Here is a 23,632-nt window from a genome sequence, read left to right on the forward strand (position 1 = left end):
GCGAGAGCCAATAGGTAAAAAGCTGAGCCAATGAGGTTACGGTGGGCGGAACCACACCCTGAACTCTTTTTAGGGTGGGTTTTACGACGGTGATGTTTTCTTCTCACGGCGTCAGTTCGAAAAAAAGACGAACCGTGAACATGTCTGACAAGCAAAAAGACGACTGCGGAGGTAATAAATTTGAATTTTAAAAAAAATATTAGAAAGAGACAGGTGACCTGTTAATTTGAAAGCCGAACAATAAGTGCAACGCTACTAAGTTTCGATCTACGCTGAGCTCAATGTATTTTACTGTTTGGTATGCTCTATTATAAATGCTGTCACACATTTACTATAAGCGTTTCTTTAAGTCAGTCACCACGTTAGTACAACCTGTATCAGGTTGTTTTTTTTTAATGTAATAGCAATGAAGTCGGGACTTCACTGCTCCTCCTTCTCTGACTTTCCTAGGAAGTGTTGCCACAGACAGCACACCAACAGGTGAAAGCAAGCAAGGTGAGTATTTCCTACCGTGAAGTATATAAAAATTCTAAAAGCTTTTTTTAAGACATGAACGACAAAGTACTTGCTCATACCAAAAGCAAAAAGTGAAACACTAAAAACTGTAAAGTTGTACAAACAATGTAATAAAAGTAATGTTTTGTTGCTGGTGAAACAAACAGGGCATGTAAAACAGCGTGTGATTAATCCTCAGCTCAAAGATTTTTACTATCGCTTTCATAGCTGTACCCCTCAGTCCAGGTCAGGAAGCTGCTTTATGGCTGCTTTATACACAACATTTTTTCTTCTAATTATCAGTGTTGGACTTCCAGGTGCACTTACAGAGTTTTTGTTGCTTGCTTGTTTTGTATTCAGCTGTGAGTTTATTTATATATGTGAGTAACTAATAACAAAAGCAAAAGATCTAAAGTGATGGTAAAGATTGCCTCAGGGCCAGGCTATGGAAATAAAAATGAGCAAATGGCCCGCATGGATACACTTTAACAAAGGTTTATTTATATAGAACCAACAACAGTCACCTCAAATAACCTTTTTATCTTAATATCAAATACACCCATTCTATTTCATTTGCACAAATACTCTGCCATATGTATCTGTAGGGTGGAGAATAGAGCTGTTACTCTTGGGCTTTGTTCTTTTAGCAACCTTTGCTATGTTTCTCTACCCGTCACTCAGCCATTGGCAGCTGTCAGGACTTTGAGCGGATGGAACAATGGCTGCTTGACCCCCACACTAGCAGCACTTGTAGCTGTACTCTTAAACAAAAACAAAAGTCTGAAAAGCTAAATCCTGCTATGGATAAGTCCTCTGCTGTGTTTTCTTTTTCCTTTTCCCTCATCCTCCAAATGGTTAGAGGATTTCTTCCTGTTACAAGGGAGTTCTTCCTTCCCACCACTCGAAAGTGCTTCCTCATAAAAGATCATTTGATTGTTGACGCTTTCTCCTGAATACCGTAGGGTCTTCACAGTATGAAACACATTAAGGTAACTGTTGTTGTTATTTAGCTCTGTATAAGTAAATATATAAATATATTTAGAAGTATTTATAATATTTATAAGTATTTATAAATATAAATTGAATTGACTTACATCTGTCACAATATTTGATTTTCACTACACAAAAGGTTTCTCAATTACAATATTAAGAAACCTAATTTCCTGTATTGACGGGATATTAGATATATGTTAATGGTCAAATTTATCTTAATTATTTTAAGACGTTTGCGTGTGGAGTTAGTGAGAACAGCCTGAAGGAAAAAGAACAATTACACAACTATGATATTGTCAAGTGCATTATTGATGCAGTACTGAGATTTTAAAAATATCACGGTTGCCGTCTGTGCTCAGTTTAGTCTAACACTCTTACTGGCGCATTAAGCAGGTAGTTACTGGCACAGTACAATCTAGGATATTGTCATACATGTGTTACTACTTTCTTTCCAATATCATGTTTATCATTAACACTGGCATGTTGCAAAACTTGGATAAGCATAAAGCAAGACTTGCCACAGCATTATTATTTTGTAGTTATTGCACTGGTTATTTATGCATGTGCTTTTCAATAGTATGCACGGAAAACCAAACAGAGACCGACTCCTTCATCAGAAGGTAAATTCTTGCTTCCACGTTTTGTGGCTGTTACTTGAAATTCTCACTTAGGTTATTGCGCTGTATTCATGTGCCCAATTTTCACTCGATATTCAGCTACCTGGATCCTGCAGAGGAGTACAAGATGGGCAACAAACGACGAGGTCTTGCACTCATCTTTAATCAGGAGCGCTTCTTCTGGCGCCTGGGCTTGAATGACAGAAATGGAACCAATGCTGATCGTTCGAATTTAGAGAAAAGGTACAACTTCCATCTACCCGCTTAAGAAAAGGAAATTGCATTAGCCTGCGCTTTCATGGCAGGTTTAGATCTATTCTGTGGTAATATCGTGTAAGAATTTCAAATGTTTTTTTTCCTGGTTATTAAATGTTATTCTTTTCTCTGTTGGATTGCCCTGAGGCTGAGTTCTTTCACCGCGGTGCACCAGCGAGTGCCAAGGACAATATGTGCGCTATATTTTTAAGTTCACAGAGAACTCTGTGATTGTTTCTCTCCTGAATAGTGATGACCCTGATCACAATCCCCACTACAGAGTGTGATCGTGGCCCTATAGAGGTTGATTTCACAGTTGTCCAAGTTGTTCCTACTGCATCAACAACTGAAGAGGTGGTTGTGGATTTTAGAAAGAATCCTATGACCATCTCTCCTGTGGTGGTAATAGCTGATGCTGTAGAGTGTCTGCAGAAGGAGAAATATTGAGGCATTGAAATTTATAGGACTTAGGATTTATAGGAGGAAAAAGGTCCAATCAATCCTGATCCAAACCAAACCTTGTCTAAAGAATTTATATTGCTCATAAAGAACAATAAAATTACTTTTGGTCCTTGATTAAACTAATCAACTCATTTTCACTTTCTGTTCAGATTGAAGGACCTAAAGTTTGAAGTGAGGTGTTATGATAACTACAAGCAGGAGGCAGTCCTAGATGAAATCGCCAGAGGTACCCACATAATCACTTGTAACTCACAAATGACTACCATGCATCCAAGATGGACATAAAAATCATCACCGTAGTTTGATTTCTCCCATAACTCTTTGCTCCCCTGCAAACATATCTGTGTCAAATCCAACATACAGCTGCAAGTTTAACAAGTACTTTTTGTCCCACTAGCTGCAGAGGAAGATCACTCAGATGCGGATTGCTTTTTCCTCGCCTTTCTGAGCCACGGAGAGGATAACCATGTTTATTGCTACGATGGAAAAATCAGTATTCAGGAGATCACGTCCATGTTCAAAGGAGACAAGTGCCAGGACCTTGTTGGAAAGCCAAAGATCTTCGTAATACAGGTACACACTAGCCGAGATCAGTCAAGTCTATTAGAGCATGTTAACTTGCTGCATTACCTTAGTTTAACGCTCCATCCATCCATCTCCAGGCATGTCGAGGAGAAAAACATGACGATCCGGTTACCCCTGCTGATGCAGTGGATAGCAGAGTAGAGGTGTTTGTGGATGCCAGTGCCATACACACGCTCCCTGCTGGGGCTGACTTCATCATGTGCTATTCTGTGGCTGAAGGTGAGTCTTCTGGGATTTGACTCAACCTTTTGCTTTTTATTTGGGCTCAGAGGGAAATATCAAAGACACTGAACTGAGTATTTTTTTAATCATAGGGTAGATATGTGATGTTAGAATAATAGTATCCTCAAATATACCTAATAGTTTCCTCTGTTTAATATAATTAATAATAATATAAAGCTAAAATGTCTCCACTTGGCTACCAGTGACACACAATTACAGTGTCACAAACTGTCCAGCTAGTGTTATACACTGTTTGTGTATTTGTGTTTATATGTCTAAGCTCATTTATCGGTGATCAAGAGCTGGACCAGTGCCTAAATAGGTTTCTTTTCCTTAATAAAACAGTACGATTGAGCCACTATAAATCCTGGTGTAAAGCATTTACCATTTCATAGCTTTCTAAAAATCCATACTTCTTCCGTTTGCTTTTTCTTCACCTTCCATATTAACTTTACTTTTCAATATTTTTTAGGTTATTACTCACACCGGGAGACTATCAATGGCTCCTGGTATATCCAAGATCTGTGTGAATTGCTCCAAAAGCTTGGTGATACCCTGGAATTCACAGAGTTACTCACGCTGGTCAATAGAAAAGTGTCCATGAGGAGTGTTCTGAGAGCTCGTGATCCACACGCTATCGGGAAGAAGCAAGTACCTTGTTTTGCTTCAATGCTCACCAAGAAACTTTACTTCCGACCAAAAAAGTAACACTGTCACACCTCAGTCTTTCAATAAGCGGGTTTATGTGTTGGGGTTTTTTTTGTTTGTTTTTTTAACTAGATAGGGCTTCTGAACAGGAATTTACACATGGCACCAGATTAGGACTAAATGTATATAATTTTCTGCATCACCATGTGAATATGAACACATGCAAAGTGACCATCTAATGCAGTTTGTGGCTTCATTCTGCGCCTGTTAGGCTCTATGGGGGCATATGCAAAACATGTTTCTTTAGCAAAGAATTAGTGTTGTTCTTATGGCAAAATTTAAATAACTAAACAGTGAAAACGTGGTTTCCAGATTAAAAAAAACCAAATGAACTGTTTAATCTTGGTCAGACTTTCCCAGTTATCTCTGAATGCAAACCAATAGTTGGGATTATAATGGAATCCAACCCAACAACCCCTACAGTAACTGATATTTGAAATGTTGTTGGAAATAGAGATGCTGTTTTACTTAGTGAGCACAACTGTGTGTGTTGCCAGTCTGACTAAGCTGCTTATGACACAAAATATAACAAGATCTAATAAGTTTATAGAGAACATCCAATTGAAAATCAGTTGTATATACCTCAGGCCTGTAGTTGTGTCTATCCATCTTGATTGCATTAGTAATGAATTAATTACAGAGTTCGGTGATATCAGCTGTTGAAACGACCACTCTGCTTGAATTTAACACAACTAAATGGCACTTATCTCGTAAGACATAAGTGCCCAGAAATATATTTGTAAAACTCAGTAGCAATGTCCACTTTCAGGAATTATTTCCTGAGTATTAAAAAGAGATCATGTGGGAATGCCAGGATGTTCAAGTTAATGGCTGAGCTTCACTGACAGCTAGCCACACATTTCTTTTGATGATCAGATTTAGTTCCATACAAAGAAAATAGTTCTTAAATGTCATTTGTTGTTTTAGTTCTGTAAGCATAACGAGACAACTGGCATTTAATTTTATTATATAAAAGAGAAGGCAGACATGCCTGGAGCTGGAAATGAAGAAAAGGCACTACAGGCCAGAGGAAAACTAGCAGAGATGTTTTTTTCTGGGGGACAGGGGTGTGTAAAAGGCAACAAATCTGCCAAAACAGGCAACATTAAAACTACTGTCATCGTTTAAATACTGCCATTGATGGCGTAGCTGTGTTAAATTTGGTAGTCCTGTTATTTTTTTCTATCCCCGTCCATGTGGATTACAACCCATCTGTATTTAAATTATAATGGTTATGAATCAGTCTTTTTTGGCTGCTTCGCAAAACTACTGAAATAACTTTAGTAGTACAGTACGATGCCTTACTGCACGGCAGTGCGTTCAGTTTGCCTTCTTTTATAACAAGTTCAAAGCACATAGTTTACAGCAGCCTTGTACACCGAGCTGTTCACCGGCTCAGCGCTGTCTGTGGAAGCTGGAAAAGTCAGTGAGTCTGTTTCACGGGTTTTTGAGGATTTTTTTTTTTTTCAGCCAGACAAATATTTTCCAGTTCATCTTCAGAAATAGGCGACGTGCAGTACATTCCACTTAAAACTGGAATTTCTTAGTTCTTAGCTGGAATTTTCCACAGGAATGCTCCCACTCATCAGTTTCATTCTTATCTCACTATAAGCCTCAAGTAGCCAACACTTTAACAAACTGTCCAAGCACTACATAAACAGTGCGTTTCCTCAAGCCTCACTACTTTACAAAGGGATTTCATGTTCTTTATGTGTCAGCAATTTATAGTACATTTACTCCTGCATATTTGCACCTAGACGACAATACCTGTGTGAAAAGTACCTCAGGGAGGAGGGTGTGTTTTTTAAAGTTGTACTTTGGACCTAAAACTGTGTCACGTGGTGTGTGTGTGTGTGTGTGGCGTGGGTGGGTGAATACGCCAGAATACACAACAATGCTGTATTTTTGTGGTCATACTGTTGTGATTTTGTAGGCCAATAAGACTTTAGCTACTTTACTTGCCCTCAATAAAAAGGTGTTTTATAAAACTCTTCATTGCATTTGTGTTAGAAAGTGTGTGTGCATTCTTTATTTAATAATCCTGTAACGGCTGCGATACAGATTTAATCAAAGCGCTTCACAATCACACAATCAGACCAGGAAGACACCAGATTCAAATGGGGTTTGGGAAACATTTCATTTCATTAGCAATCAATCTTTGTTCTATTTTTTTTCTTTTGATTAAATAATTGGCATCATTATTAATACTTAAAGAAAACAATTTCATGGATTTGAGATAAAAAGATGCTATTATCAAAATAAAGCAGGAAAATTAGTTTTGTTTTTCCTCTGTTAAAGTTTGAGGGACCATCATTCATGGCTTGGCTTCATTTATGGCTTTGGCTGGATTTGTTCAATTGGTAGCTGGAGTTGGGTTGGATATCTCAGACGCCTCAGGTCTTCCTCCACCTGAAACACAGAAAACAGAAAATCAAAGACTGTAAAAGCAGTTGTTCATACCTTTTGCAGGTTTCTGAAAATAGTTTAGCTGATATTTCCTTTAATTAAAAACAAACAAAAAAACCATTTCCTTGTACATTTGTTTAAGAAAAAAAACAAACACATTCAGTAACAAAGATTCTGACTATTTAGTCATTTATTGTAAAACAAAACAGTCAGCCAACCTGAGCCAGCTTGTCTTTGAGTTCATTGTATTTTTCCACGTTGAATCTCTTTTTCCTGGCCCCCTTATAAAAATAACGCAGGAACTGCCTGTCCTGGGCGTCCGGGTATACATAATCCTGTAGGAGAGAATAATGTAGGTTAATTATTTAAAAATATATCTGCACACATGACAATTTTACACAAATGAGCATTAGGTGTAACTAAAATTTGTTTTGTTGTAACACTTTAGATTTTTTTTTAACATCTAAAGTGTAAAATCAGCCTTCTGATGGAGGTTATTATCATTTCCTGGGTCTAGAGAGTTGGGGTAGATTTTATGGCTTTTTCCAGACTATTAACTGGGGAGAGTAAATAGATGCATTTCCCAAAATGTGATCTTGAAATGATCAGAATATTTAAAAGGATGTGACTTGCTGAGTAATAGGTTCTAACTGCTAGTTGTCAGTTACCCTGATAAGAAGTCAAGTTGAGCCATATTTATTTACGCTACAAACAGCCTTCACCCCTTCAGAGCAATACAGGACATCTTTATTGTAGCTTTCATGTTGTTTTTACAGTCCACAATATATCACATGTGCACGCCCAAGTCTGAAGGAACAACTTGTGAAATGGCCTTAGGAGCACCTGTCATCTACACCTAGATGAAAACGGTGAAGTCAGTCAGGTGTCTGAGCCTTACCTGTTTGGTGAGGATATAGTAGGCAAAAGCTCCCATGCTGGTCGAGTAGGTGATGAAATACGTGACGGGCTCCATGACGTCCCACGAATAGACCCACCAGGTGAGCCAGGCCAGAGCGCCGCCCTGCACGGACAGCAGCGCCAGGCCAACATACAGAGCCCTGGACGTCTGGAAGTCTGCTTTACCGGACAGGTCTGCCTTCATCTGTCACCAATAAAATGCAGAGAAAGATGGGTTACCAAGTCTCCAAGGCTGAACCAACAAAACCGAAATGTCACCTGTTACCTTAAAATGAGGCTTTCAAGCAAGTATAACAAGGTACAAAGTAATTTCATGGGTGAGTGGTTGTTGCAACACATCGAGTACCTTCTCCAGAGGAGAAAGCTCCTGTTTGAGGTTGTCCAGTTTCTCCAGGAGCTCCCTCTCCTTCAGCAGCTGGTGTTCAGGCTGGTGGAGCGCTGTGTGCAGCAGGTGCACGACATGTTTCATGTCCTCCAGCTCCATAGCGTGCTCAGCAGATGCACACACTGCAACGGAGGCGCAACAGGGCAGACAACGAGGAGAAAGTAAAAGTGAAATATGAGAAGAATAGAAGATAATAACCACATTTTATCACCAGGATCAAGTGTAATTGAAAAAATGCCAAATGGAGAATTTATGAATGGAGATAAATGTGCTGTACCCTTTTCAGGAGCGCAGACATTATAAACTGTATTGTTGATGACAAGCTGAAAGTCCTTGTCCAGCAGGGCATCGATCAGCGTGCTGTTGGCAATGCGCTCCCCATCTGTCAAAGCAAGTGCTGAATTGAATTAACTTTATCTTTCATACCGTGAAAAAAAAGGTTTGCTGGCAGAGGGACCAAACAAATTCAATAAAACATGATAGCAACAAAAAGTATATCAAATAAACCCCACAGTGATGGACAAAGTCAGTAATTTACAGCTTAAAGAATGTAGTTCAGCACTGCATAACTACAGTTCACGTATGGGAACGAGATCTGTGTGGAAAATAGCTCATCTGCTAATCTCTGCTGCTCTGGTCTAACATGTCCCGTCTGCTAAAGTGATAAAAATCTTTGCCACAACCTGCCTAACCTGTCTCCTTCATGGAAAAATACACTTTTCACGAGTTACCCTTAAGGTAACTTAAGGAGGACTGCATCAGATACACTTCCTAACCGCTCTGGTTCCCATACCAACTCAGATGTGAGTGGCTATAAAATGATTAGAAGTTTGAAAAGGAAGTGTGGAGTACTGTTACAGAAAATTGCCCTATTGTTCTCCACCGTGTCAAAACATGGCACGCTCAAGGCAACACATAACTTTGGGACTTTGGTGAGAGACACAGGTGTGTGAAGATCGTGTAGACCAGTGTAACCTTGTGCCACTCCCTCCAGCTCACTGAGGAGCCACAGAGGTTTGCAAGACTATCTGTATGTAAAATACACTGCAGTATTCCCCAAAATTGCACGATTTATGAATTTCTTTTAAAAGCAATGATCTGTGCTACAAGATCATAAAACAGACAACGCCCTGTTGGGCAGGGAACCGTGACCTATTGTACTACAAACAGCCACAGTTACTTGCAGTGAAAGGTGATTAGCTGATAACTGCTCAGTGTAAATGTGAAAATGCGTAAATGATTATTGTGGAGGCATCTTGCTTGACTGGCTATTGTTCATCCTTTTTGTGCACAACCCGGCGAACTAGACCGACTGCACCTGTTGCATACTGAGCATGTCTTACCTTTAGAGAGAACTGAGGCGGTAGCTCCTGGGTCCTCTTTCTGCAGATCGCCGATCAAGTCGCCCACGCTCATCAACATGGGCCTTAAAAAAAACAGACACTTCTCATTCCTGGATGGCAAGGGGACTTCCAGAACCAAACGCCCATGTTTGTACTTCAAAGATGCATCTTCTGCACAGTGAAGGGGGTGGGGGGTATGGACAGTTTGAGTGTTAAGTTTTGCATTTATTATTCCAAATATGTGCACAGATAAGGCCAGTCTGACCACCCACAAGTAAAGTCACAAACCAGGTGCACACGTGTGACACAAAAGTTCAATATTATGTGGATGTAATAACATCATATTACCACTAGAGGGAGCATTTGTAGCGTAGAAAAGAGCTGGATAACTTCCAAGCGGAGGCCTTCTGTGCTGAACCTGTAAAGAAGGATATGAAGGGAGAATGAATGAAAGGAAAGAAATGACTCAGTTTTTTTCTTTGTGTTCTCACGTACACACAGACACACACACACAGACACACAAACCCCGCCCTCGGCAAACTGTCATGTCAGCAGATGTTGGAGAGTAAACAGATCCATGGAATACTAAAAGGAAGCATCTGAACAACCAAAAAGAAGCACTTGGAAACCTTCTGCCACAAGCCAGTTCACAGTGGTGTTTAATTACACCGTGGCTTCCTAATATGCTTTTATGTCACAAGGAACAAACTGATGCATGACTTTAATTATTTTTGTGACAATGGTATTAAATGCTTAAATGAAAAACAAGTGCATTTGTAAATATGAGACGTACTGTCACACAGTGAGACCTCAGGTTTGTCCCAGACTCCTGAGTATGGAGAACACATCCACTGAGAAGTTCATTATTCCAATCAGCAGGAGTACTTCTTTGTCCTACGCTTGGCATTCACTGGGCGTAGTCCTTCTGCCGTCTTTTTAATGCATGCTTGTATGCCTACACAGTGCAGGTATTTAAGTTGCAAGCATAATTTAACACACTAAATACTAAAGCGCACTAAATCTGACCACAATCTGCACACTCAGAAAGTCAGAAGGGTTCCCGCTCGGATACATCTTCATCCCACTAATGCCCAGTGATGCTGCAGACACTCTCTCCCATCCCTTGGCCTTCAAGCTGGGAGTTTGGTCAATCAATATTACATTAAAGAAGAACAAGGGAGCTGTCCGTTTTCATGAGAGGAAGGGGGCAGGCAAGTCTCCTATCACAGGAACATAGACACAAAGAGACCAGATGTGCCGTTTCTCACGCTGCTTTGGAGTGAGCGCTTTAAGAGGGAAAACGTTTTAAACGAGCAATAAGTAACACGCACTTTAAGCTGAAGTTTAACCTAAAACTTTTAGTACCGCAGTGGTTCGAGCAAAGTGTGAAAGTGCTTTAAAAAGTTACTGAAAATTACCTAAAAGCTCAGGATACAAGGGCTTGTGTATCGGTTATGTATCACACAATGAAGAAAAATGTGGACAGCAAGAGTGAAGCAAATTGGTCCCATGAGTCAAATTCGAGTTGCTCCAGATAGAGATAGAGAGCAATTAGGGCTGCCCACACTGGCGGTGAAACCAATATGAAGGTGCCTTCTGTCTGATAGCACACACTGAAAAATGTCTAAAAGCTGCAGTGCACTGGGTGAGGAAACCTGAATAAGCTGTAGGACCCAAATTCTCAGCTTTCTTATCAGGACTGTAAAACACGGCGAATTAGTAGAATGAACAGGAACATCGTGGGATCCTGACACTCACTATAATTTGCCCGTAACAAGTTAAATATCCATTTACAGCGCGCCTTCCCTCCATCCCTTATAGAGCTCCATCTACAACATATCCACTACCCCTCCTCTGCACACGTCCAAACCATCTCATCCTTGCCTCTTTTACTTTGTCTCCACCCTGCACAACCTGAGCTGTCTCTCTGATGTGCTCACTTCCAATCTCGTCCATTCTGGTGTCTCCCAATGAAAACCTTCAGCTTGGCCTCCTGTCTTTTTGCTAGTGCCAAAATCTCCACACCATACATCACAGCAGGTCTTACTATCACCTGTAAACCTACCTTTTCACTCGTCTCTACCCACTCCAACCTGCCTGCACTCTCTTCTTCACCTCTCTTGTTCAGATGGCTGACTGTTACACCTGTCTCCCTCTCGTTTACACACGTGTATTCTGTCTTGCGTTTGTTGACTTTCATTCCTCCTCTCTCTTCAGCGTATACTTGCTCCCTACTCTCACAACAGATCATAATGTTGGCTGTGAAAATCATAGTCCACGGAGACTCCTGCCTGACCTAACCTGTAAACCTGTCCTTCACCAATGCAGACAAGGAGTCCCACCCCTGCTGCACACCTCAGCACTGTCTCACTGTCCTCATAAATGTCACGCATGACCCTCGCATACTTTTCTGCCACTCTTGACTTTCCTCAGACAATACCACACTTATTTAGCCTTTAAATGTTCAAATATACAACATTTGAGAGGCTAAAAACATACTTTTGCTTCCCTGCTAACAACTTGCCCAGAAAACACTGTGGGTAAACCCACACAGCGTGCTGTAGGGCAGTCCACATTAAACCACAGGTAACCATTCGGGCCTGTATGGGTATGTCCACAATAAGGCCATAACCTATAGTGAGGGACAGAGCTTCGTTTTAAGGGTGCACAGGCGGAAATAGATCGACAACAAGTGGCCCAAGACACCCAGAGAGATTTAATATTGATAAGTGCTTTGAGTGCTGTTTTCAGGCGCTGCCAAATTTGACTTTTCTCCCAGTCACATTAATCCCGGAAAACATAACCACGCTATCCAAAGTAGTCAGAAATAATCTAGTTATTCTGTCACTACAGAGTTAACCTCTGACACCAAACACCTTCCCAGCATATTTAACAACAGACTAAGAAAACCTTTTATTTGCCACCTCTGCTCCAACAGTCACTGTGCTTCATTAAACTGAGAGTTGCGGGCATTCACTGCCAACACACACGATAGGTGCTTGAAATAAAATGCATTCAACACTAGACTCACATTAGCAAACAGTTCAGGCCAGAAGTGGTTTAACGGCCGGTGTGAGCGCAGCAAAGGTTTTTGCACTCTTTGCGCATCGGTGATCTGCTAATGTGAAAACAGCAGAGCTGAAGTTAAGCATTAAGGACGAGGACAGACTGTTTGCTGAATGGGTGTGTGTGTGTGTGTGAGAGAGATCACTGACCGAAGACAATTCAACAGCTGAGTGCCTACAGGCATTTTATATTCTGTGTACACACGTTACCAATCCCATTCTTAAATCAACACAACGTGGCTACCATGGCAGATAATACAGCTTCAGGGCTGTGTGATGAATAATAGTCCACTTCCAAAGCCATGCTCTCAGCCCTCTGTTATTATAGGCTCTAACACACTGCATGATGAATACTGACCTTCGTTTGTCTCTTACCTTCCTGTGGCAGCTACAAAGTACAAAAAAAACATTAAAGAACAATTTGGGAATGCTAGCAAACCGATCAACATTTACAGGGTGACAGATGACCTCCAAAGTAGATTGTAGGGTTTGAAACTGGAAATTGAGGCCCAAATCAAATGGTTTTTTTTGCATTTTCAATTTTCACATTGAAATAGGCAGTGTTTGAACATGAATATCTCAAAAACTATTACAATCAAAAGCCTGAAATAACACATGGCCTTTCTTACCATAAAGAAAATGGATCAGAGCTGTAATCTGGGACAGAATGCCTGTTAGTGTCATTCTAATTTAACCTGAGTTATCCAGCTCTTTCAGGATATTGTCTGGAAAATGAAAAACATGCACATATGTAATACAATTACTTCTTAATTATAACTGCAGTTCTATCTGGAAACTTTTCTCTTTGGGTTAGACTATCTACTGATATTCTGTTTCTGTGGAACAACTTGACATATTTCCTCAATCCAGCATGAAAGCTGAATGAAGATAGCATTTTCTTTAGTTTTGTGTATAAGAATTTAATTTTAAAAATGTTTCATTTTGCATTAGTGTTCAATTACAGGTCCTGGTTCATGTTTATGCTATCTTTAATAGTTTTTGAGACATTTATGTTCAAACATAACCTCAGATTATTATTAATTATATATATCCAAATATCTCTGGACCGTAAAGTTGTTAAGTAAATTGTAAGCGGCTGAGCAGAAGGTCCCATGATGATTTGTAGCTGTCAGGGGGTCAGTGACTGGTCTCTATGGCTGTGTGACTGAGGCTTTAACGATCAATTTCACAGTGGCTGCTCACAAATTCCGGCAAACACTCGCCAACCAATCAACAAATACACATTTCTCAGTTCCACTGACCCAAATTAATGGAGTTTAAAATTGGCAAACAGTTATCAGCTACAGCTGCCTGTGCTGGCATCCACCTCCCAATCAGCATGCTTATTTCTCCTGCACAGTTTGACATGTTAACATGGTGGTATATGAGGACTGAAACTTCCACTTTAGCTTCATTTTCACTGAGCTCAAGTTTTACTTGAGATACTCTAGTGCAAACAGCCGGACCCGCCCATAGCTTATGCAACACACATACATGACTGGTTATCACATCCTGCAGGTTGAAGACTGTAGTGCCTGAACAAGCCCACACATGACAAACACATGAGTAACAGCTAACCGAATGCCTCTCGTGGCACAAAACATGCCTGACTCGGAGAAACGATTGGGCTCTTTGCTTTGGCAGAAATTGCCATTGCCTAAATTTGTCTTCTTATCAAAACAAAACACACTTCCCTGATACGCAGCGCATCAATATTCAGAGCGCAGAGTGGTCGTTGTCTATCTATTGTCCTTCACACATTCCTGGAGCTGCAGGGAACATCACTGCACATCTGCCCCTCATCACCGAATCGTTTCATCCAACTGTTCTTTCACAGAACAATCAGCTGAAGGTGTATTTACGCCGTGAGCTAAGCATTTTTTATTTATGTCACGCAAACAGGGAAGGAGGAGAGAGAACCCGGGCGGTGAAAACTTGGGAATATGGTGACAATCTGCCAGCCTCTCTCCTTCCTCACGCAGAGGCTGTGGCTTGCTGCTCCAGTAATGATCGGCGTCTATCGCCGTGGCGAGCAGCCTCATTTTCCCTGCAGTCTTCCATCAGTTCCCTCCATTATCAATCCTGTCACAACTGAGCTATGGCCTCCTAAAGGAATTGGCTCCCACTCTGGCCACAGATGTGATGTTGCCAAGCAAAGGGGAAAGAGATTTTTGCCGTCGCATAAGGAATCATAAGAGAATAACTTACAGTGTCTACCCAGCATGACCCGAGGCATAAAGAAAAATGTGCGAGCGTGATAAACTACGGCTGCCAGGAGGAGAAATTGAATTACTCTGTGTTGCCATTATGATTGAGAACAGCCAGCACTCTGGCATGAAAACGATTTGCATTGAACCATTTATCTTCTCCTACTCAGTTAATGATCCGGATCGCTTAAGAGAACAAAGAGAAGGTGGGAAGCGGGAAGAAGATGACTGCGGGGTTGATGTGCTGTACGAACACGAGGCTGAGGTTGTGTTTCATGCAAATACAATGAATAAAACGTTTTGTAACACTATTAAACAAATAGCAGCACACACACACAAAAACAATTTCTCCAAATCAAAAATGGCTTCTGGGAATACAAAGTGAGCTTTAAAAGGAAGGCGCAACAAGCAGAGCGTTCCTATCTGTGACCACTGTACAACTACACTAAAAAGGGCGGAGCGCGTACTCACATTTAGCCCATTTAATCTTACAGTTAGTCATCTCTCAGTCCAAACGTCCACATTTACAACCAACTCATCATTCCCCAAGCTTATCTCAGCAAAGAGTGGTACAACTTTCAACCCTGAATGCCACAGAGAAGGAGCTGAATACTGAAAAACATGGAGGAGGAGGAAAAAAAAAAAGGAGGGCAGAAATTAAGGAATTCATGTGGTGTTCGCAAAGGTCCAGAACAGACGGATCTAAAAAAGTTGATTAAAAAGGAGCAGAAAAACAAACGCAAAGCCGATACAAAAAACCCTCTGAGTGATTCACATTACCACTTTAGTGACACATGGCTTAGCAATGCTTCATCACAAGGTCACAACAGGACAAGAACAGCCGATATAGATGAGTATCTTGTTGCATTAAAAGCTATACTGAGTTTACTTATTAAACCCTCAGTGAGAAAAATGCCCTCATTTACACAAGGATGGAAGAGGAGTTTACTTGTGACTATAAACAGCAGAGCAACTTTCACTACTTATCACACACAGTGCAGTGCTCTGATGGGCTGTTATCACAAGACCATAACAATGCAGGGTCAACACCATCACACCCACTGTTTACATGCTTCTGTAAAGACAGCGGCACCATTACTATGGTACTAAGCGAGCTACTGGAATGTTCCTTTGACCGGATGTGCTTTAAATCTGTGCTAGATTTATCAGCGACTGTTGTGGCACAGATTAGGAATAATATGTTTTTTTAGCTTTATGTGTATTAATGCTATTGTAGAAATATTGATTGAACTGAGAACTATTATCATCTAATTTTAGATACACCTGTAGATGTGGTCAAGATGAGCTGCTGAAGTTCAAACCGAGAATCAGAACAGAGAAGAAAGGTGGTTTAAGTGACTTTGAACGTGGCATTGTTGTTGGTGCCAGATGGGCTGGTCTGAGTAGTTCTGAAAATGCTGATGAGCCATAATGTTTACAGAGAATGGTCTGAAAGAGTAAATATACAGTGAGCTGCAGTTCTCTGAGAGAAAAAGCCCTGCTGATGCCAGAGGTCAGAGGAGAATGGCCAGAGTGCCGATTGCTGACAGGAAGGCAACAGTAACTCAAATAACCACTCGTTACAACGAAGGTATGCAGAAGAGCATCTCTGAATTAATACAACGTGGAACCTTGAAGCAGATGAGCTGCTGCAGAAGAAGACCATGCCGAGTGCAACTCATGCCGGCTAAGAACAGGAAACTGTAATTTAAACTGGCTGCAGATTGGAAGATTGGAATAACGTTGCCTGCTGTAGCATTTGGATGGTAGGGTCAGAATATGGCATAAAGATGATGAAAGCATGGATCCATCCTGCCCTCTTTCAATGGTTCAGGATGATGGAGGTGGTGGTGTTATGGTGTGGTGATATTTTCTTTACACACTTTGAGGCTACGGCCTTCCTGCGTATTGTTGCTGACCATGTTCACACCTTTATGACTGCAGTCAATTTGATTTATTTAAGACATTTGATTATATGTAAAGTCAATGTGTTTACTATATAAACATAAAAAACTATGCAGGTCTACAAGCAACAAAAAGTACAAAATGTTACAAAGAATTCCCCCAACCATAAAACTAGAGCCTGCATTGATGCCAGTGGCCCATCTACTTAATAAATTCTATGTTGTTCTATGTGCAATCCAGCAAGCATCAGGAACAGCGCACCAGTTGCTGATGGGCGAGCCAGCATAACACAGAGGAGAGCAACAAAAGAAGGGCATTAGTGTAATGGCAAATGTGCTATTTTTGTACATTTGTGATAGTTTTTTTTTACTTAACAGCAAAGTGTCAAAGTGACACTGACAACGACTCTCTCTCGTCATGTTTGACATAACACAGTTTAGGAAGCTCTTATGGTAACAACATGTTTACTGTTTCACTCCACACACGAAACATGCAAAGAGAGGCGCGCTCACACTAAGAGAAGAAAAAGGGAAAACTACCGTGTCCGTAAAGACAAATTACATGAAAATTACATGTTTTTTTACTTCATTTATCTAGGGCCTGTTGTCATTCATTATCTGATCTTTTTCCAATTCAAACTTTTCTATTAGCTCAACTTCTTTACTTCTCTCAGGTCACCCTGCCCCACCTTTTCAAGCTGAAGAAGTGATGTTGCATAACCTCTGATGACACCTTGCATAAACATGTAATTTTTCCCCCCTTAAGAAGTAAACTTAGGAAACTTGCTGTCTGACATCACATCATGAAAACGAGTTTTAAAACTCACTGCACTCTCACCAAACCACAGTACTGTTCTTTCTACACGTTATTGTATTGAGCAACGGCTTCCTCTTTAAGCAACGCTGGACCACAAATGACGAGATCAGTTCTTGATATCTGCTGAGCCTTCTTACAATTAACAGTCACTTTATTTGTTGCCCTAATGAAGTATCTGCACCTGGCATGGCCACACTTGGTTGTCAGGCTTCTTCAAATGAAACCACTTAGATTTTACAGTGTTTGCCTGCCAAGTGCCAAGGCAATAAAAAAAATGAGCAAATAGTTATGCCTAATTTATCCTACCCCGGTTGTGTCCTTTATTAAATTCCCAACTGCACGATGCTCAGCATGGATGACACTGTGCATCCGCCAAAGGTTGATTGGTCAACTAGTCGGCCAGAGCAACAGTTGACTTCACCGGGAATGGAAGAACATTTTTTAGAAGTAGGCTGCAAACAAACTCACTTGCAGATGACTTTATCATGTGTCCTGCCATTGCGCCTGAAGGGCTGTTCAAACAGACCCGTATTATAAATGCTCCCAAAAGCCTGACGTCTCATTTCAGCATTCCACACATATTCAATGCACTAAATTAATGCTTTTGCGTTTTTTCATCCTGATTAGCCCCATTGATTCAGCACTTTTGTGGACGCACAGAAACAACGCTGATATCGATTCTCTCATCTGAATGTGTGAAACTGCAAACAACTAACAGCGAGCAGCACTTGAGTTTCCTGCAGGCCAGTCGGGTTTCTCTCAGCACTTTGACAGAAACCAAAAGCCTCCTGAGAATTAAAACATCCTTGTGTTATACGTTTACCTGTATAGCATTACAGCAGTGGCAGAGAAGCCCTAACTCCCTGTCACGTCTCTGGTGAAACTTTTGTGGAAAGGTGATTTGAATGTTTTGTCTCTAGTGGAATCTCACCAGGGAAAGGCTTGTGTTACAAATTTATAAAAGATGTGGCCTGAATATGAATATCGCCCTATAGATACCCAAAAGAGATCATATCTGAATTCTGAGCAACTTAGGCCACAGGCTGCTCACAGTGCTTAGTAGCTGTACGTACTCTTACACGGTGGTTTTGAACTGAGGATTTATGAGGGTTTTGGAGGCGAACCAGATCTTTAATGTCAAAATGCCAGTGAACCTAGCTTTCTGCTGTCTCATGTACAATCTTCAGAGTGACCTCTGCCTCCTTCACTCAATCAAGTCCTCTGATACACTGCATTGGAAGGAATCTGATTAAAAATTGGCAACTTGCTGTGTGGATTCTTAAAACCGGATTTGTACATTTGCATGCAGCCATGCTCTCTGCTTTTCTAAGTGCATTACATTCCTATTAAAAACATTCTGTGGCCCAGCTGCTCCTTTACAAAAGACACTTTCACTCTGAATGCCCCATTTTGGGGAGGTAATGCAATTTAGATTCTCCTCTGAGGTTGATACGTTTCTGGCTGGGGAAAGAAAATTACAAAAAGCAGAGAAACGGCCCATTTTATAGTCTAACTGAAATCTATCTATCGCTCAATATAGGCCGGTCTACAGAATGAGGAGGTTAAAGACCACAAAACCTTTGTGGCAGAGCATTTCCAGTCTTTATTGTTTCACTTCCTGTCTTCTAAACTTCCAAATAAAGTGGAAAGAAATTCTGAAAACGATTTCATAAAACACATTGACATGCTAACTCTGTTCTTTTTGTAGCCGATATGAATTGTATTCTTTTTGCTGAAACATGGGTTGCTGTAAGGATTTCGCTTACTGAAGCTCCACCTTTATATACGGTCCAGTCTAAAAATAAAACTCATCTTAGTCATTCTGGCATGTAGGAGTGAGTCACTGCATCCTGCCCCTCTGACAGCTTCAATTTTTTTCCAATCCAACAAACTCTATCTCAGCATCCATCTATGAAGGCTCTGATTGCACCGAGCAAAACAGAAAAAACAAAACAAAACAGTGTGCACTGTTCTCCCTGCACACTCACAGATTTGAGGCACCTTAATTGAGATCTGCCTGCCTGCCTGCCTGCCTGCAACTGAGCTGACCAAAGCAATTTCATGCAGCGGGCGATAAAAGATGTGGGCTGAACTGGCGCCTTAATAAAACTGTGAGTAAGAGCTTCACTACAAAAAATAAATAAATAAATAAAATCTCAAGATGATGCTGTGATGGAGCGTGGGTTTTCACTTTCTGCAGCATTTCCCTGCTGCACTATTTCCTGACTGTGGGCTGGACATGTTTGTTGATGGGTGAGTATAGCTGCATGGTAGTGCTGTGGGATATTGCAGGTCCAATACCAAGTAAATACAGGGCCAGTATTGCCAATACAGATACCAATACCAATACTTTTAATCTATCATGGCAGGTTTTGTATGGGTGATCAGTGTCTCATGACTTATGAGACAAATCATCATCCATTTGCAAATTATGAACACATTTTAATGATCACTAAATCAATGTGATTTTTACTTTCCACAATAAATACCAAAACACCTTTCAGCTTTTCACATATTTTGAAACAGTTTTTAATAGCCTGAAATTTTAATCTACCTCTCCTTAAAGCACTTAATAAATAAATAATTCAGAAGCTAGTAGCACAGTATAGATCCTATCATTAGTATCGATCAGACACTTTTGGTATCGATAGCCTCGATATTTAGATCGATCCTCCCAGATCTTTTGTACAGGCTCTACAGGCATAGAGAGGACAGGAAAATGAAAAAAAGTTTTTGAGAAGCGCTCAAAATAGAGACAAAAACAGCGTCTTGTGTTTCAGCAGGAAGCCACGGCACACTTTACACTGTGACGCCCACGAGGGACTCAGAGTACAGCGTTTATTTACCTGGTGTAGAAATGTAACCGGGCGAGCGGGTCTGAGACCGCAGCGTAGGGTCTGAACACTTCCCACGAGTCCCGCCGCAACTTTGCACACCGCCCGCACCGAAGCCATCGTCAGCCGGTAACCGTTTTTAGCCGCCTCGCTGGGGCATGTCGGGAGGAGAGAGGTCCAGGATGAGTACCTCAGAGCTCCGTGTTTCACTTTACGGGCTGCTGTCGGTGCGAATAGCAACAGACAGGAGGATCGCTACGGGACCCGGAGGAGGAGGAGGAAGAGAGCAGCCTGAACTGCATACCATTTCCTCCTGACTACACCCGCGCGCTCTCTGCCAGACTCCGCTTCCTTTGTCCCCCACCCCTCCTCTTTCTTTCTGTTGGGTCTGTTTTGCATGAAACAGCAAGTGGGAAGCATATGCCCCTGCCAGGCTCACGGGACTGTAAGCAGACATCCCAAACATCACCCCCTCTCCTCTCACGAATCATCATGAGTTGATCTGATCACTGAAATAACAAATTTATATGAGGCTTATTAGGGCTGGAGCCGTTGTAACGTTACACTTTGAAGTCTTCATAACTTCAAAGGGTGAACTTGGCCAGCTAGCAGGGTGCAGTCCTACACTCAAGAGCTCCACTTTAAGTATGCCACCCACAAATCGATTTCCTCTGATCCCACATTAAAATAGGCCCTTGTGAACTTTTTAATCACGGTGTTACATATGAGCAAAGACTGCATTTCAGCTGTCAGCCAACAGGGGGAGCACTTACACACAAATACGTGTCACTGACATAAAGGTCAATGATGCACAATTCTTTGTTCTTTCAAATACAAAGATGGATAATGTCAGAAGTTTCAAATTATGAGGTCAGCATTTGTGTGCAAAATCCATGTGAGCCAAAGATTCAGGCTTCAGTCTGCTGAAACATTTAAAGACAGCTCTTTAAATGTTTGGCTCTGTATGCAAGCTTCTTTCTGCCACTGTGGGGGAAAAAGCTATCTGTAAGTCAAAGTGTATGCTTATTATTTTATTAATTTACATGTAATAAGTCCAAAATGTTTACTTGTACAGAAATTAGAATCAACTAGTCAAAATGTTGCGACAATAACTTCAAATTGTTTGCTCTGGGCAAACAATTTGAGTCTGTCTGTGAGTATAGATATCCCTGATAGGGACAGGGTTTGATATGGAACTATTAGGTATGATGTGATATAAACCTATGCAAAGAAGCTCCAGTAAAGTTAATAAATCAATAAAAAATAATAGCGGGAGGATAATAGATTGAGTGTTGTGCAGAGAGGTATCCTGCTGTCCAGTGAGGTTGGGCTCATAGACCATAATCTACTGCAATGCAGACAGTAGGAAGCTGTGCACACAATGAAAAATGTTCACACTGTGTTCTGTGTTTCATCCCCAGAGCGAAGTATGTGCTATGGCTGGTGTATTGTGTCACAGAAAATGCAAGCATAACCGAGACAAATGGTCTTGAAAGCAGACAGGTCAGATAAATCTGTTATGAACACTCCCATCCGGTGATTTATAATACTCCAGTCAGCCACAACATTAAAAGTACTGACAGGTTGAAGCGGCAATGTAAAAAAATTTTGAGAAACCTTGGGCCCTGGCATTCGTGGTGGATAATTCTGCAGCATTCAACCACAATGCGCGACTGTTTAGAGAACAGGTTCAGAGACCCTGAGGCGAAACACAATGGATGAAACAGCCTTCGAGCTCTCAGATCTGGAACAGGCCCCACCAACAGGCACCTCACACTGCAGCCCACAGGAACTGGCAACATCCCAGTGCTACACACTTCAGCACAGCCCTGTAGGTCTCGCTTTCCATGCCTTGAAGAATCTGAACTTTTTTTCAGGGGTGGAATACACTAAGTTAGGGAAAAGCTGTAGTGTCACCACAATAAATGCTGAAGGTAATGGAACAATGGAACATTACTGTCATTAATCACCACTGAGTTTAAAATATTTGCCTCCACTGTGTATGCATTTAATTTTTCTAAAGTACCCCACACACTGGACCAAATGCCAGTCTGGAAAAATACACTTATATTAGCCTGTTCATTAATATTTAAGTATACCATAGTTAAGGCAAACACTTGGCCCGGTAAATAAGATCAGCACAGTGTGAGCTGTCTTTTTAACCTGCTGGCCTTGAAGCGTGACAACAGTGAATTTCTTTGAGCGCACACTTGAAAATTATGTTCTGCACATTGTCGCATCTTCTTCTCTACTAGATTTATGTAGCATTTTATCAAACAGTAACACAATGGACCCTCTCCTATACCAAGAGGGGGTGATTCCTAAAAGCCATTCTTCATTTGTCAGTCTTTCTTTCTTCATGCAATCTGCTTTAGTCCACAGTGGTGAGTCTTTAAAGACTGGTGAGAGGCATCGATACTCCCAGAGAGAAGATGCATGACGGAAAGGCTAAATGAAATCGATATGCTCCTGTGGCCACTGAGGCTGTTTTACTGACAGATTACTTTGATTTAAATGTGCATTTGGCCAAGATTTTACAGACAAACTGCAAGGAATTGTTGCCTTATTAGCACACACAGTGAAATTGAATACTGTTTACGGTGAAGTTTTCTGCTTAGTTGTTGTTCTTCTTCTGGTCATCTGTTATCCGTCACCTGCTGCTAGATTTATGCTCTCGTTTTTGGCCACACGCTGGTGGATTAAGACTGCAGCAGGGCTCTCTCGCTGAATGAAGTTATTCAGGGGAAATGTGCCAGGTTTCATTTTCTAATGAGTTGGCAAATGTGCTTCGGGCCGTTGAAAGAAGCTTCACTTTAATAACAAAATCTGCTTGCACAGAGAATTATGTAGTAGTTAATTATTTAATAGTGAGGTGATGCATGGAGTGATTCCATATCTGTGATGACAAAACGTTGAAAATCCAAGTGATCGCCGAGCGGGAATTAACGCATTGTAATTTATGACTTTAATTTTATCTTCATTTAATGTTTGAATGCCCTTTAGCATCAATTTATTCACTGACTGACCCATGTATCTTTATTTAATTCATTTCTTTTCACTTGGTTAGCTCTTATGAAATCTTTAACAGAGCACTGTATTATGTTTTGATCTAAACTATGAGCTGTTGTCTCGTTAAAGCATTTTTCCACTATGAAGAATGATGAAAGAAGAGTGAAGATAGCTGGCAAAGACTATTTTAACAGCAAGGCTATAAACTGGAGAGATTATCTCTCGGCTGGCCTGGGAACGCCTTGGTGTTCCCCCGGACAAGCTGGAGGAGGTGGCTGGGGAGAGGGAGGTCTGGGCTTCTCTGCTTGGGCTGGTGCCCCCGCAACACGGCCCTGGATAAGTGGAATATCAGGACTGGTGCACTCCTCAGAAGGTTTGTATCTTATGCATACTTGGCACCATCTTGT

General features: G+C 41.1%; 2 protein-coding genes across 2 annotated transcripts; one reads left to right on the forward strand and one right to left on the reverse strand.

Annotated features, from left to right (window-relative positions):
• Positions 1-72: 72 nt before the first annotated feature.
• On the forward strand, positions 73-6,217 carry LOC134629126 (caspase-6-like). Its single transcript, XM_063476159.1, has 8 exons — positions 73-171; positions 451-495; positions 2,066-2,108; positions 2,205-2,348; positions 2,972-3,048; positions 3,220-3,395; positions 3,485-3,626; positions 4,102-6,217. The coding sequence occupies exons 1-8, from the start codon at positions 93-95 to the stop codon at positions 4,335-4,337; spliced, it is 942 nt and encodes a 313-aa protein (XP_063332229.1). The 5' UTR covers positions 73-92; the 3' UTR covers positions 4,338-6,217.
• Positions 6,218-6,372: 155 nt separating this feature from the next.
• LOC134629125 (calcium uniporter protein, mitochondrial-like) lies at positions 6,373-20,551 on the reverse strand. The gene is made up of 8 exons (XM_063476158.1): positions 20,229-20,551; positions 9,738-9,807; positions 9,390-9,560; positions 8,324-8,428; positions 8,008-8,168; positions 7,642-7,845; positions 6,962-7,078; positions 6,373-6,746 (listed from the first exon to the last, which is right to left on the reverse strand). The coding sequence occupies exons 1-8, from the start codon at positions 20,334-20,336 to the stop codon at positions 6,669-6,671; spliced, it is 1,014 nt and encodes a 337-aa protein (XP_063332228.1). The 5' UTR covers positions 20,337-20,551; the 3' UTR covers positions 6,373-6,668.
• Positions 20,552-23,632: the final 3,081 nt, after the last annotated feature.

This window comes from Pelmatolapia mariae, linkage group LG6 (assembly GCF_036321145.2).
Source record: "Pelmatolapia mariae isolate MD_Pm_ZW linkage group LG6, Pm_UMD_F_2, whole genome shotgun sequence".
Lineage (NCBI taxonomy): Eukaryota > Metazoa > Chordata > Actinopteri > Cichliformes > Cichlidae > Pelmatolapia > Pelmatolapia mariae.